Below are 13989 nucleotides of genomic sequence, written 5' to 3'. Positions count from 1 at the left end.
TTTCTTTAATCTTCTTCAACTTAATTAGACTTTTAATAGACCAATCGCTTATTTTTAGAAGTTCAAGGATAAATTCAAATATTTTAGGAAATTCTGAATTTGAGATTTTTCTTGAAACTCATGTCTTTATACACTACATGTATATATTATTTATTATTAACAGGTTTTAGAGAAAGGACCCTCTGCCTACCAACGATCGGTATTCCAAATTCTGCATTGTATGGTCCATTATATAGAACTAAATAACCCTTGTATGATACTCAACTCAGAGCTGTTCAGGACAGTCTGTCGTCATGTCCAGGTCAGTATTCTAGCATTTGATAGACTAATTATGGTATTCATGTACTGCTGAATTTTCACCATCAACATGTCTTCACAAAAAACTGACTGAGTTTAACATCTTTTTTATTATTTCAGTATGCTATTTATTCCTGGAAGCAAAGCCCTTTTGTTTTCAATTGTTTGCTGAAATTTCTTATAAAAATAGGACATTAAATCTTGAAAAGGGGAAGCATATTGTTTGCTTCAGGACAAGACTGTGTAGTATCACTAGAACTGAAAAAAAAAATCTGTCATGTATTTTTTAATATTACAATAGTAAAGATTGTATTAGTTATCAGAGGACCTTATAGCACTTACTATCAAGACTGTTTACCAAAAATGTCTAAAACAAGCCTCTCTTCATTCATTCATCTGCATTTTTGGTATGCACAACATTGCACAACTCCTTAATGGATTTTGACAAAACTTTATTGGAAGGGCAAGGAATCATTTGAAGATGTGCTTAAAGTAAATATCGAAGGGAGATAATCAAACTAAGTTTATGATCAATCCTTGAACCCCTAACTTCCCTTAAACTACTTAATTGATTTTATAAAACTATTTAAGAAGGTGAGACATCATACATAGGTACGTGTAAGATTATTATTATTTAAAGCCTTCAATGGGAGATAAATATAGCATTCACCTCATCTGTCAATTCGTCCATCTGTTTCACTTTTCTATAACAGATTTTTTAGGTTGTATTGGAGAGATATTTGTTATATATCTTCTTCATGATGACTTGAATTGTGTGTCTCACCATTCCAGGTTACAGGTAAATGGTCAAAACATTATCCTGTGAAATACCATGTAATATCTTGATCTTGTTTTAAGATTAAGTGAAGTGGGAGCCTTTTCATGAGCCCACTCCTCATTTTTCTAGTTGGTTTAACCACATTACATGTAGGTTTATAACTGATTCCATTAAAATACAATTGGTTTAGATAGATATACTTTCTTTTATTTTGACATATATGTCTTTCTCTTCTTAAGACTTCCCATTGGAAGGATGCTTTAAAGATTCTGAAACTTGCTGTGACCAGATCCTCAACCCTGGCAGCTGCTCCTCCTAACCTTGGCCTAGGGGAAATGAGCAGTACCTATGTTACACATACATCATTTGCAGAGGCTGAAATATTCACCAAGAAGGAACTTCCAGGTTAGCTCAACTTCCTAATTGTTTACATATTTTATTTGTGGATATTGCAAAAAGAATAGGGTAACTAATTGCAAAAAAGTGACCAAAGACAAAGTAGCCAAATACTGATTACAAGTGCTGAAGAACAACAATATTTAATAAGTTGGCTCTGTGCATGAGTATAGTCACATAGAATTCTCAGTACTAGTTATTATACATGTATATTGGTGGTTTACAATAATCAGTTGATTATCCCATCTATTGTGTAGATGTAATAATTTATTGTCATTTTTTAATTAATATTAAATTTAGTAATTGACAGATTCATATTCCAAATCAGTTGACATCAAATGCAGTTAATATCACAAGAAAAAAAATTTTGTGAGATTGAATTTCACGGGTGAATCATAAAAATTTATTGCACAGAGATCATTGGACAATTCACTTCCTGCTATATAAAGAAAATGAGTAATAAGGTACCATCATGAGATACAAAGCAGGGCCTCTTTTAAACCCAGAAATTTTAGTAGTAGCCCTTACTTAAAGTCATGTATATGGTTTATCCTTATTTGGTGCTCATTACCCATCACACACTAGGCATGTAATCAGTAGTCATTGTTCTTGACCTATATTCAAATAATCATGTAATCATATGACATATTTCTTTATATCAGGCAGAACATTAGACTTTAATGTAGACCTCTCCAATTTGTCTGTTATTGGACAAAAATTTGTCAGTATTCCTGAAGCTGCAGAAACTGGTCCCCCATTGTCACCAACTAGGAAGGGATCCAGTCATATTGATGTTGAGTCCAACTGGAGAAGACCCCAAGCTTCACAGGTTTGCTTTAAATGATTTCAAGGGACTTTAATGTTGTTTTTCATATACAAATGGATATGAGCTTGTTAAATGACATTTTAGCAGTACTATCTATGTATGTCTGTCTGTACCCATTTCATATTGCTATCTCATCTTTAGCATCCTCTTAGGAGTAACTGAAGCATGAATTAAAGATAAGTTTTAATTTTCAGCGTATTACAAACCTTTTCATTAATTATTTTAGTGAGAAAAATCGACTAAATTTAAAGGTTTGTTACATTAAATAGGCCATTCAAAGTAAATTTATTGTTTGTCAGGTCATTTTTTCATGAAAACCACTGTGAGGAAGGAAGGTCTATCTTATTACCTTTTATTTTCTTGTGATTTATGCAGGTTTTTTTTCAAGTTTTTTTTCTCTCTTTTTTTTGCCAGAAAAATTATCTTGGAGGTGTTCAGTTTTTGTTTTCACTTTATTGATATGGCAGTAAGAATTGGTTGTGAGGCACTTCAAAAAAGAAACGAGGAAGCACATAAGAAAATATTTTAAGTTGGCCTCAAGATAAAAAAAAAGAAGGAACATCAAAATGTACTGAAGGTCTCTCATTGTTGGTTTGACTTGCTTTCATCAGGTATGTGTATGCTTATCCACAAGTATGTAATATTCTTCTTTTTTTTTCAATTTATGTACCAGTGCATGTATTTCAGAGTCGTGTAAGAGAGAGATTGGCTGATTTGTTGACATGCTATGGACAGAAGAAACTTCCTAAGAGTCCATCTGTAAGTATTATCAGAACATAGTTTCGCTCTATGCAAACTGAGAAAAGTACATATCAGTTTGATCTCAGGTACATAGGGTCATGACATAATTTGACCTCCTTTTTAAGCAGCTTTTAAGATTTATTATTATTCGTAAATGATAAATAGAAAAAAAACTGCTTTATAGTAAAACGGCAAAAATCTTAAACCATGACAATTTGTACCCAACACACGCTAGTTCTGTGAAAGCTGAAATGATCCTTGGGGATTTCATGGATAGTCATTATTAATGAAGTCATCCTAAATTAGAATAATAGGGGCAGAGTGTTAGCTGTGTCCTTCATATGTAGATCCTCTTTCAAAACATGAAAAACTCAAAATCTTTCTGTCAGTACTGTAATATGCAGTTAGGATGTGATTATTTTAACACAGACGTACATCTTGTGTAATAGGAAGTCTTGCATATCACTGCAGAAATATCAACAACATAACTGCACTTTCAATAAACTTAAATGTAATTATAGCTCTGTCCCTCATAGAGAAAGCCTAAAGTCATATATTTTCTGAATGTTGGAAAAAAAAAAAAAGATTGTTCCTAAAGCCATGGAATCAGTTTTTGTTCTAAAACTACAAAATTGAATGTTTCCTCAGCAAAATTTGTACTATCAGTACCTTTGAAAAGTATTATATCTTTATACATGTGCTTACTTTTCTGTGTCCAGTCATCCTAAAATAAATAAGGTATCTGTCTGCCTAAGTGTCATGCAAAATTGGATTAAATGATTCATTAATTTCATTTTTTTTTTTTTTTTTTTGTGGTTAGCTAGTTGAGAACACAATGGTTTTGTTTGGAGCCTTATAGTTATAGATAGGAGAAAATTACATAAAACGTGATTGAATGTAATGCAAATCTGAGTTATCTCCCTTTTGTAAGAAAGTGATATATGATTTCCCTTGATGGATTTCAATAAAATATGTTATTCTACCTGAAGGCAGATTATATGACTCCTTAAAGTGGATTTCAATAAAAGTATGAGTGATTCATTTGACTCATAACCCACCCCTGCATGATTCTTACATGGGTAGTTACCTAACAATCATGTTTATGTAATACAAACATCATATTAATTATATACTTATTTATTATTTGTAATTTTTGCTGCAATATAAGGATACAATAATCAACAAGGTATAAACATTTGGTTTCTATGGTGATGGTATAAAATGCTAATACACCCCTCTTTTCTCCAGCTTTTCTAGACCAAAGTCCCTGTGCTTGGTGCAAAAGGGTTTTTTACTGCAATTGTTCAGTTTGCCAATTCTAATCATTTTTGTTTTAAAACCTACACTCAACTAGACAGGTATATGATGAGCCGTATTCATTGGATTCATGTGGAATAAAAGAAAAGAACATAGATATATCACTTTCTAAATCGTGACCTCATGCTCTTGATTGAAAGTTAGACAGTCCGTATAAGGTTAAATATATCTTAGAAAGTAAACAAATAACATTATTAAAATGTGAATATGGTGAATATTGCATTTATTGTTGAGGAGTTGTGTCCCTTGAAATAGATGGATTTATGTTCATTTAGCTAAATTTATATTCTGTGAGATTGGAAGACGATAATCAAATTAATACACATGCATCCATGTCCTGAATAATGTAAATTTATCACTAATATTAAATGCTACCAAATGTAAGAGTGCAGTTTTCATATTTTCAGTAAGTTTATATAACTGATATATAGCAAGTTTAAAAATCAAGGATAAAAAAATGATTCAAGGTTTTGTTTCCATTAGGCATTTGTCTCTGAGTGTACAAATAATACCAATCTGAGAGCCAACCAAAGATTCAGGTCCTAAAATGTATGTACATGTAGATAAAATATCCATGGGTCAACATAATCAATCAATCGATTAGAACATCACTTTCTTCCTGTAAAACTTTTGGTAATCTCTGAAAGTATTTACTATTTTAGATTTAGATCAAAAGCCGGTGCATTTGTTAAGTTTCACCATATTCGTTCCCTTTTTTTTATTGTAGGTAATATTCAGTCAGTCAAGTGACACATTAGACCACCAACACAGTGTTGTCTCCAGTGGAGAAGAAACTTCACTGCCAGATGCCAACTCTAGTAAGTATAATTCTTTTCATATTGGGTAGTTTTGAAAAAAGGTTGACAATATCAACAATGGATAGGAAAAATGGACAGAAATTGAAGTTGCGCTATTATCCCATGGGGCGCTATTATCCCATGGGGCGCTATTATCCCATGGGGCGCTATTATCCCAAGTTGCGCTATTATCCCATGGGACGCTATTATCCCATGGGACGCTATTATCCCATTGGGCGCTATTATCCCATTGGGCGCTATTATCCCATGGGACGAAATGGATTATGTCAAGTAAGTTTACCATTGTCCAAGGTTCAGGACCCTCATTTTATGATACAGGACCTTTGAAATTTTATTAAATTATGTTTAGAGCCTTCAACCATTTCATTTACATTCTATGGAGGACTTTGATTTTTCTCAAGTTGGAAAAGTCCAAGTCCTTTGACTGTTGAAAGTAAATTTGAACCCCTGTCTACCCATCCTTTCTAAGTCTCCATCCATAACTTCCCTGTGAACAATTAAAAGTAAATTTGAACTCCTGCCTACCCAATGATTCAGGGTCTCCCTCCACAAATTCCTTGGAACATTTTAGAATCAACATCCTCCATGAATTTTGACCATGCTCCTCATGATTAAGTCCTTCATGTTTTCATACCCCCCCCACTTTGCAAGTGATAGGTTGTCCTTCCATCCTTCCTTCTGACGGTCTGTCTTTCCTTCCATTACTCCTTCTATACCACTGATTGGAATTGAATGAAACTTTCACAGAATTGCATGTTCCCATTGTGCACCTTCTATTTTGGATTTTGATCAAATCGATATGGAGGTTAAAAGGTGCATCTTATCAAATGGGGGAGTGGGAGTATCAAGTTAGTGAGCATTGCTGTTGATGTTCGGCAATCAACTGCCAAAGATTGTCCATGCAATAACTTGAAAAGCATTTTGCAGATATTATAAAATTTGAATACCAGTATGTTGTTTCCTGTGAAAGTCATGTTTGATTTTCAATATCACTTTGGTTGTTTCCTAGTGGGCGCAATTATGTTCCAAGAACAGAGACTTGTCCATGCAACAATTAAAGTATTTGATTAATTCTTTTGTAAATTTTGATGTGTTGTTCTGATGAAATGGAGATCAAGTTTGGGTTTTACAAATATTGCTAATGTTGTTTCCAAGTTGTGGCGATATTTGTTGCAAAACTAGAAATTTTGTCCCTTGTCAATGCATTTATTTGGCAGATTCTTTTTAAATTTGGATGTATTGTTTCATTTTTGTTACAGAAATAAGGACTTTCTCTGTTGAAAATCTGGTTTACTGTTAATTTGACAGCCTCTTGTTATTCGTTTAATTTTTTTTTCAGGTGATAATGATCCAAATGTCAATGACATCAACTTGACAATCAAAGGATTTGATTTCCTTGACAACGAGCTGAATGACTCAGAGGTTTGTATTTACTTATGTTTTTACTATTGATTAAAACGTTTGATTGACAAGTATTGACTCAAACTTTCATTTGATTAGGAAATATTAAAGTTTTCATTTGTTAGGAATAAGTAAGGATGAAGCTACCGGTGGTGGATCCACAGTTTGAAGCTTCTGGGCTACTGTTGGTGATTTTTGTCCCAAAAGTTAAGAAGAATTCCTACTAAGAATCATGCAAAATTTGATTCATGGTTTGAAAGCCTACATATTTTTATTTTGGATATTTTGTTTAAATTGCCATAGTAAACAGAAATTAACATTCAGTTTTTCATATAGCCTGTGCTGTTAGGATATAAAAATTATATAGAAGTACTATAGATTTCAAAGTTAAGAGAGATAACTCTGTAAATAACATTCAAATACAACTGAATCTGTTTGATTTTCAGTGTTGATTATCTCCTAAGGGCAGACAGATTTGAATGAATAATTACACATTTCATAATATAAACCCATAAAACAACTTAATTACAATAATAAAAATATGTAGCCTTTTTTGGGGTGTATCACATTTTTCAGATTTTGCATGATTCTTACAAAGACAGCTACTTAATACACAGAATTAACAACATTTTTCAAGAAAGGTGGGGAGGATTCTAACCTCTTGAACCCCCACTCCCTGAATCTGCCACTGAAGCAAAAATAATTTTTATAATAGTTTTATGCATTTTTGTTAAACAAATGGCAGTTTTGGCATGTTTTAGTCTTGCAATCCCATATAATAGATTTGAGCCTTGAGTTTTGTTAAAGCACAAGTTAAGCATATTGTTGTAGCCCCAGAAATGTTTCTTATAATATTATCCTGTAGTTCAAAATTTTGTAGTAGATGTAGATTATATGTATTAGAAAATCTGTTTAGTTTTAAGATAAACTTGTGTTTTAATGTATTTTCTTTGGTGTATGATTTCTTTCTAAATATTATTGTCTAATTTCTTAATTCTGTTTTTCTGGTTAAGGGACATTTTAATATCAGGGTCTGGTTTGTAAAATGTTTCTAATTTAAAGTTTTCTCAAATTTCTGAGTTTTATCTTAATTTTTTAAATCTACCAATTTGATTGGTCAGTATTTGAGTTGAGGAAGATTTTGATGATGTTTTATGAAATCAGGCCCTGCTATGTTTACTTGCTTCAACACTGGTGCTTGGCTAACCACACGCACCTTTAAATTACCTGAGAATGTGTTTCTTTAGCTGTGTTTGATACCATCAGAGTTTTATATGATATTGATATGCAAAGGTATAATACAGGTCTACCAAAGAGTCAAGCAAAGGTTTTATTTTCTCCTTTGAAGCTAATTTGATAATTTTGCCAAAAAATAATGGAAAATTCTTGAATACAGTACATGATTTCCATAAAATTTAACAAAACTGCAAAATAGGCAGGTTAATTTATATTTTAATGCACATTATATTTAGGGTTCCAGACTTATGGTTCCAACCACCTCCTTTGTCTTAGGGTAGTATGCTTGCTTGGAATGAGGGAGGTTGTAGGTTGGATCCCCAGCATAGTCACACCAAGGACTTTTAAAAATTGGTAGTCATTGCTTCTTTGCCAAGCCATGGCATTGGAATAGAAGGATGTCTAATCGGCATGGAATCAGATTAATGTGTCTACCTGCTGCTTCTTTGAGGTAGCACAAAAGTTAGCATGTCCGACTTGTACAAAGCAGGGTCTGTTCAAATGGTCAATTGTCAATTGTTCTCATCATGAAAAGTAGAAATGTAAAAAATAAACACATGATTGGTAGTGTATACAGTTTTTAACACCTCAACTAGTATGTATGACATCTGCTTGTTTCTAAATTTATATTTTATCCTGGAAAATCAACAGGTAAAGTATTTTTATTATAGAATCTTACATTAGAAGAATTGCAGGAAATATACAAAATCATAATTAATCAAAAGATGTAAAGTAATGAAATTTACCTTAACACAAAAATATCAGCTTGCCTGACCTTTGCTTAGGTCTGTACTATATCTTTAACTGCTTTATGTTCCTAGATTAACCCTTTATAACTTTATATCTAATAAAGGATTCTCTGTGTAAGGTAAGAGAACTAACACAAACTGCTTCTAACTGTCCTTTCTCCTGTCACATTACTCACTGTAAAAAGGAGACGATATTGTAGAGGGGAAATAACTCCTATATTATGTATCACTTTGCAATGATTTAATACAAGGGGAATAACGTCGTATGTTTTCTTTATATCTTTAAAGGGATATAACTCTATATCATGAGAATGAAATGGTAAATAACTCTATGTTGCTATATTCTTTTTCATAACATGTAAAACAAAATTTCAATTTTTGTCTCAAGGTGTTCAACTTTTGGAGGAAAAGATTTTTTTTTTGTTCAAAACTGTGCATATTATATAATGTAGATTTTTATAGGTGATTAAAAAAGGGGAAAAAACGGGTGCTTTTGAATGTTAAGATATGTGTATATATTTCAACAATTTCTTGAACAAATGCTAAACTGCTCTATCACAAGCTATGACCATCCAGACCAAGATCATAAATATCTAAAGTATATTAATTTTTTTTATAAATCAGCTTTTAAATTACAGTTATAGTTTGAATAATTTCAACATTGCATTTAAGATATCAAATTTTAAGAGATTTCAAAAAAAAAATATGGGTTTGAAATTAAAAAAAAAGATCAAATTTACCTAATACTCGAATATGAAGGAAAATCTAGGATGTTTAGAAATGTTTTTAGATGACTAGGCCAAAAAACGCTTCAGAAAGATTAGCTTACACTTGGGATGGACTATCATGCTAGGTTCAGCAAAATATCACGCCTCAAGTCTTCGTTTTAAGGAAATCCCCTTGGTGTCAAATAATGCTTTTATATATATATGTTAATTTTTGTTCTCCTATAATGTTTGCATTGACTACAAAACCATAATAGCTTATTTTTAACATCTCTAAATCTTTGATTTGAATTAATTTGAGTTGTATTTTTAATCTCAATAATAATGATGTCAGCTTTAACTGTTAACCTCTAATTATTTTTTTTTTGGTTACAGTGTTACTTTCTCAGCTACAACGTGTCTGTAATTTCATTTATCAATGTAATTATGTTCAATTTAGAATTAACATTTAATTCATTCTTATAGAATATGGTTGTTTTTTTTGCATTATTATAACAAGATGTTATTTGAATTCGGAATTATTTTGGATTTAAGAAAAATAAGTAAAAAAAATAATATATACAAAATTTATCTTCTAAGAGGTTAACTCAGGGAGAAGGTTAGTTGGATAACAAATACTATGTATTTTCAACTTTCACTACAATCATTGGAAATTTGTTTTTGTTTATTTTTTCTAGCCCATCCACATTGAACTCAATTTGTACAAATTACCACAGTACACTTCTATTTCAAATTTTGAAATGTCATTTTTGAGGGTGTCCAGGCAAAAATCAGGCAGTGGGTGGCACATGAAAAATTTTGTTTTCCAAAAATTTTTACCCATTTATATCACAAATGCATCCTTTTTCAAAGTTGACTGTTGGTTTTTGATTAATTGCAATGGTTAAGGAGAAATAAATTACATAGAAATCATTGAAATGCATTGCAAAAGGGAGATAACTCTTTGGTTTTAGCAATGTTAGCAAAATTTGGTTGCTTTTTAGCTCACCTGAGCAAAGGCCATGTGAGCTATTGCCATCACTTGGCGTCTGTCGTCGTCATCGTCCGTCGTCGTTAACAAGTATACAAAACTCTTCTCCTCTGAAACTTCTTGACTAATTGAAACCAAACTTGGTTTGAATGTTCCTTGGGGTATCCTGCGTAGAACTGATGTGGGGATTTTTGATTCATTAAAAACATGGCTGCTGTTACTAAATATAGGACATAGGGTCAGACAGTAATTTTTCACATATATCTCCTAAACCGTTAAATTTAGCTGAATTCTGAAGTGGGTAAAAGTGTTCAGCATGATTACATCTATCTCTGGTCAACGTTTGGTTTTAATATGTTAAGTCATGTAGGAGTTATGGCCCTTTAGTTCTTTCCAAAATCTTCTCCTCTGACACTACTTGACCAGTTGAAACCAAACTTAGTATGAATGTTCCTTGGGGTATCCTGCATAGAATTGTGGTGGGGATTTATGATTTTTCAAAAAACATGGCCACCGTTACTAAAAACAGAATGTAGGGGTCAGACAGTAGTTTTTCACATATATCTCCTAAACTGTTAGGTTTAGCTGAATTATGACATGGGTAAAAGTGTTCAGCATGATGAGATATATCTCTGGTCACATTTTTTTTAATCCATTAAGCTATGTTGGAGTTATTGCCTTTTTTCAATGATTTTTGCTATTTTTAATATTATTTCTTTCCAAAATCTTCTCCTCTGACACTACTTGAACAATTGAAACCAAACTGGGTATGAATGTTCCTTGGGGTATACTGCATAGAACTGGTGGTGGGATTTTTTATTCGTTGAAAAACATTGCTGCCATTACTAAAAATAGAACATAGGGGTCAGACAGTAGTTTTTCACATATATATCTCCTAAACCATTAAGTTTATACAATTTTTTCAATAGCTGAAATGATCCTTATTTTTAGGACTACAAAAGTCTTCAGACTCCTTGAAAGAGTTATTGCCCTTGAAAGGGGAAAAATGACTTTTTTTTTAATAGTTTTCAGTTAAAATATCTTGAAAACTATGATAGATTAAAAGAAACTTTCAATTGTTGAAAAGATCTTATGATAGTCTTACCAAAGACTTCTTTAGTCAAAATTGTTGGGAAACTTTTTGTCTAATTTATTGCCTTTGAAAGGCAAAATTCAAGAAGGTGAGCGATTCAGGCTGCTGGGAGCCTCTTGTTTATGGAACTTTAAAATCATTTTCTGAGCCATCAATTGTCAATTCAAAACAAACTTTATACTTTTTGACATACATATGATATAAACAAAACATTGGAACCAAAAACAAAGGTGACCTGATATTTACCCTGTGCCTCTCATATCATAGGATCTGCCTGATTTTTACATGGACAGCCTCTTAAATACTTAATTGCTCCCTTTGTCTGATCATTTGACATGGTGTCCTACCAAGATGGCTAGAAAGCTTTCTAATAAATTCCCACACCACCAGCAGAAAGAGCCAAGGGATGAAACTATAGTATTAAAGAGTAATCAGGGGAACCTAGCAGAAATAAAAAAATGTAATCCAGGAACAAAGACAAGACAGTTATGTTGGATAAAGTTACATTAGCCATTTTCTCAATTTCAAATTAGATATTACACAAAGTGAATTGTGTTAATTTTTATTATTTTCATTCTTTGCCCATATGCATGAACTTTTATTATGAGGGTGGAATAACCAGTACAATACTCCCATGGAGAGAGTTTCCCAGTTTCACCATCCCCTAAGTTCATGTTTTTTGTCTCATCATTACAAAAAAATATTTCTTGTTAATAGTTCGTTATACTGTTTTTTTGTACTAAGCATTCATATGGCATGTCCAAAAACCCACAGATACTTACAAAGTGCATATTAAATAGTGGAGAAATTGATACATTTTGAATTGAAGCATGCACGAATTTTGGGTTTTTTTTACATTCACAGATAATACATATTGCCTTTATCACTATTCCTCACTGTCCTTTCCTCACCTTCAATAAAGAATTAACAATCTCCCATAACAAGGAAAGCTCACTCCTTACAAGTACTGTACTGTATGTAGACTATTTTACAATATACTCGGAATTATTTTGCATATACAATTTTATGAGCACTTAATTTCAAGGTTTGTATATAGTATTCATACACTTATCCTTTTTAGACTTAAAATGTCAAAAATACATGTATTTTGAAAGGGAAACAATATCAGGTAAATGATATAAAAAATTGCAAGTTTTAAAATAAAATGTTTACATGATATAGTTGAAAGAACTACATATTGTGAATGCAAAATGAATGATACACTAAGATTTACATTTATGAAACAATGTACAAGTTTAAACTTAAAAAAGACACTTATGTTGTGGTACTTTCAGGACAGTTTTCGTAATACATACACTTCTATGAGGTAACGATTTTAATGCATATAAAACTTGACAGTGAATTTGAAGTTATGCATTAATTTTATACCTCCTGAAATGTGTACTTTTTTAGAATATTTGTCTCTTTTGAAATGTTAACTGTGCATCACATTTTATCAATACATGTATATAAGTTTTTATCACAGTTTTGGTGTATTTTTATTAAGATCTGTCTAATTTGTCTTATATTTTATAATGTAAAAATTTGAAATGAATTTCTTATTTGTAGAATGTTATTTCATTCAACTTACATTCAGTGCACAAATAGGTTTTGTGCATTGTGTTGATTTTTTGCATAGAATATGTGTACTTGGTGCTTACAGTATAGAGTTCATATCCTTGAGATGGGTAATTTACATTTTTCAGGATGTGTATGTATGAAGTGTTTTTTTAAAAATTATCACAATTTTATAACCTCATCTTATAAATTAGAGTATGCAGCTTTTGTCCACTCTAATGTCATTCATTATCTCTATCAACTCTAGGCAGATTATTTTTTCAACATTTTTCTCTTTGGAAGAAAACTCCCACATTTAGTGGCAAGGTATTTTGTTTTTCTTCCAAAAACATGTTTTTCCACCATCCTCTGTTCATCTGTCAGAGTGTCCATTCCAAGACAGTTTCCAAATGGTAACTTGAGAACATATCTATGACATTTTTTTTTATGACACTTTGCACGGTAGTTTAGTACCATAAAGTACAGGTAGAGTTCAATTTTCGCTATAACCTTGGCTCCCTTGATTACTCTTTCAGCAAAATCCAAAATGTTCTTTCAAGTTAGGCAATTTTTCACATTTTGGTACCTCCTTTTTTTCACCATAGTATGGGGGTATCTTTAATGCCCCATTTTTTCATTATTTCATTGTCTTGTATTTCGGAGATATCAAACTTTAAAAACACAGCAAAAGGGGGCACAGTCTTACCATAAATGTGTTAAATGCAACAAGGACATACATGTATAACATGGCAAACACCAACAAAATTAGAATGGAGTAACATGACAGAATTTAAATATGCTTTATTTACATAATTTGGGTCTGATTCACTCACTGTAAAAAAAGGGAACATACTGTACAAGGGAAATAACTCTGTGAAACTATATATCACATGACTCATAACTCATTACAAGGGAAATAACTCTGTGAAACAATTATATCACATGGTTCATAACTTAATGCAAGGGGAATTATTAGAATGTAAATAAAGGGACATAACATGATACTTGTAATAACAAAAAATGTCTTAATCATTTAACAAGCATAAGGATGTTAATCTGATAAAACCTCATATCCATTTGAATCA

General features: G+C 31.8%; 1 protein-coding gene across 10 annotated transcripts in view; it reads left to right on the top strand.

Moving 5' to 3' along the window:
* The window catches only part of LOC148605668 (protein furry-like), a 90340-nt gene that overhangs the window by 61792 nt on the left and 14559 nt on the right, over positions 1 to 13989 (top strand). For 4 of the 10 annotated variants that reach the window (XM_088550455.1, XM_088550456.1, XM_088550459.1 and 1 more), the window contains 8 exons: positions 164 to 301; positions 1315 to 1480; positions 2134 to 2300; positions 2985 to 3056; positions 4207 to 4224; positions 5083 to 5173; positions 6513 to 6595; positions 8664 to 8678. In XM_088550455.1, coding sequence (XP_088406581.1) covers positions 164 to 301; positions 1315 to 1480; positions 2134 to 2300; positions 2985 to 3056; positions 4207 to 4224; positions 5083 to 5173; positions 6513 to 6595; positions 8664 to 8678 — 750 coding nt within the window. The remainder of the gene's footprint in view (positions 1 to 163; positions 302 to 1314; positions 1481 to 2133; positions 2301 to 2984; positions 3057 to 4206; positions 4225 to 5082; positions 5174 to 6512; positions 6596 to 8663; positions 8679 to 13989) is intronic. The other 6 variants (XM_088550461.1, XM_088550458.1, XM_088550462.1 and 3 more) reach the window with 3 other exon arrangements.

The sequence above is a fragment of the Perna viridis genome, chromosome 10 (genome assembly GCF_037379345.1).
Source record: "Perna viridis isolate PV_CMFRI_1.1 ecotype Kerala chromosome 10, ASM3737934v1, whole genome shotgun sequence".
In the NCBI taxonomy this organism is placed as follows: Eukaryota; Metazoa; Mollusca; class Bivalvia; order Mytilida; family Mytilidae; genus Perna; species Perna viridis.
Note: the sequence above shows the minus strand (reverse complement) of the source record. Positions and strands in the feature narration are given on the sequence as shown.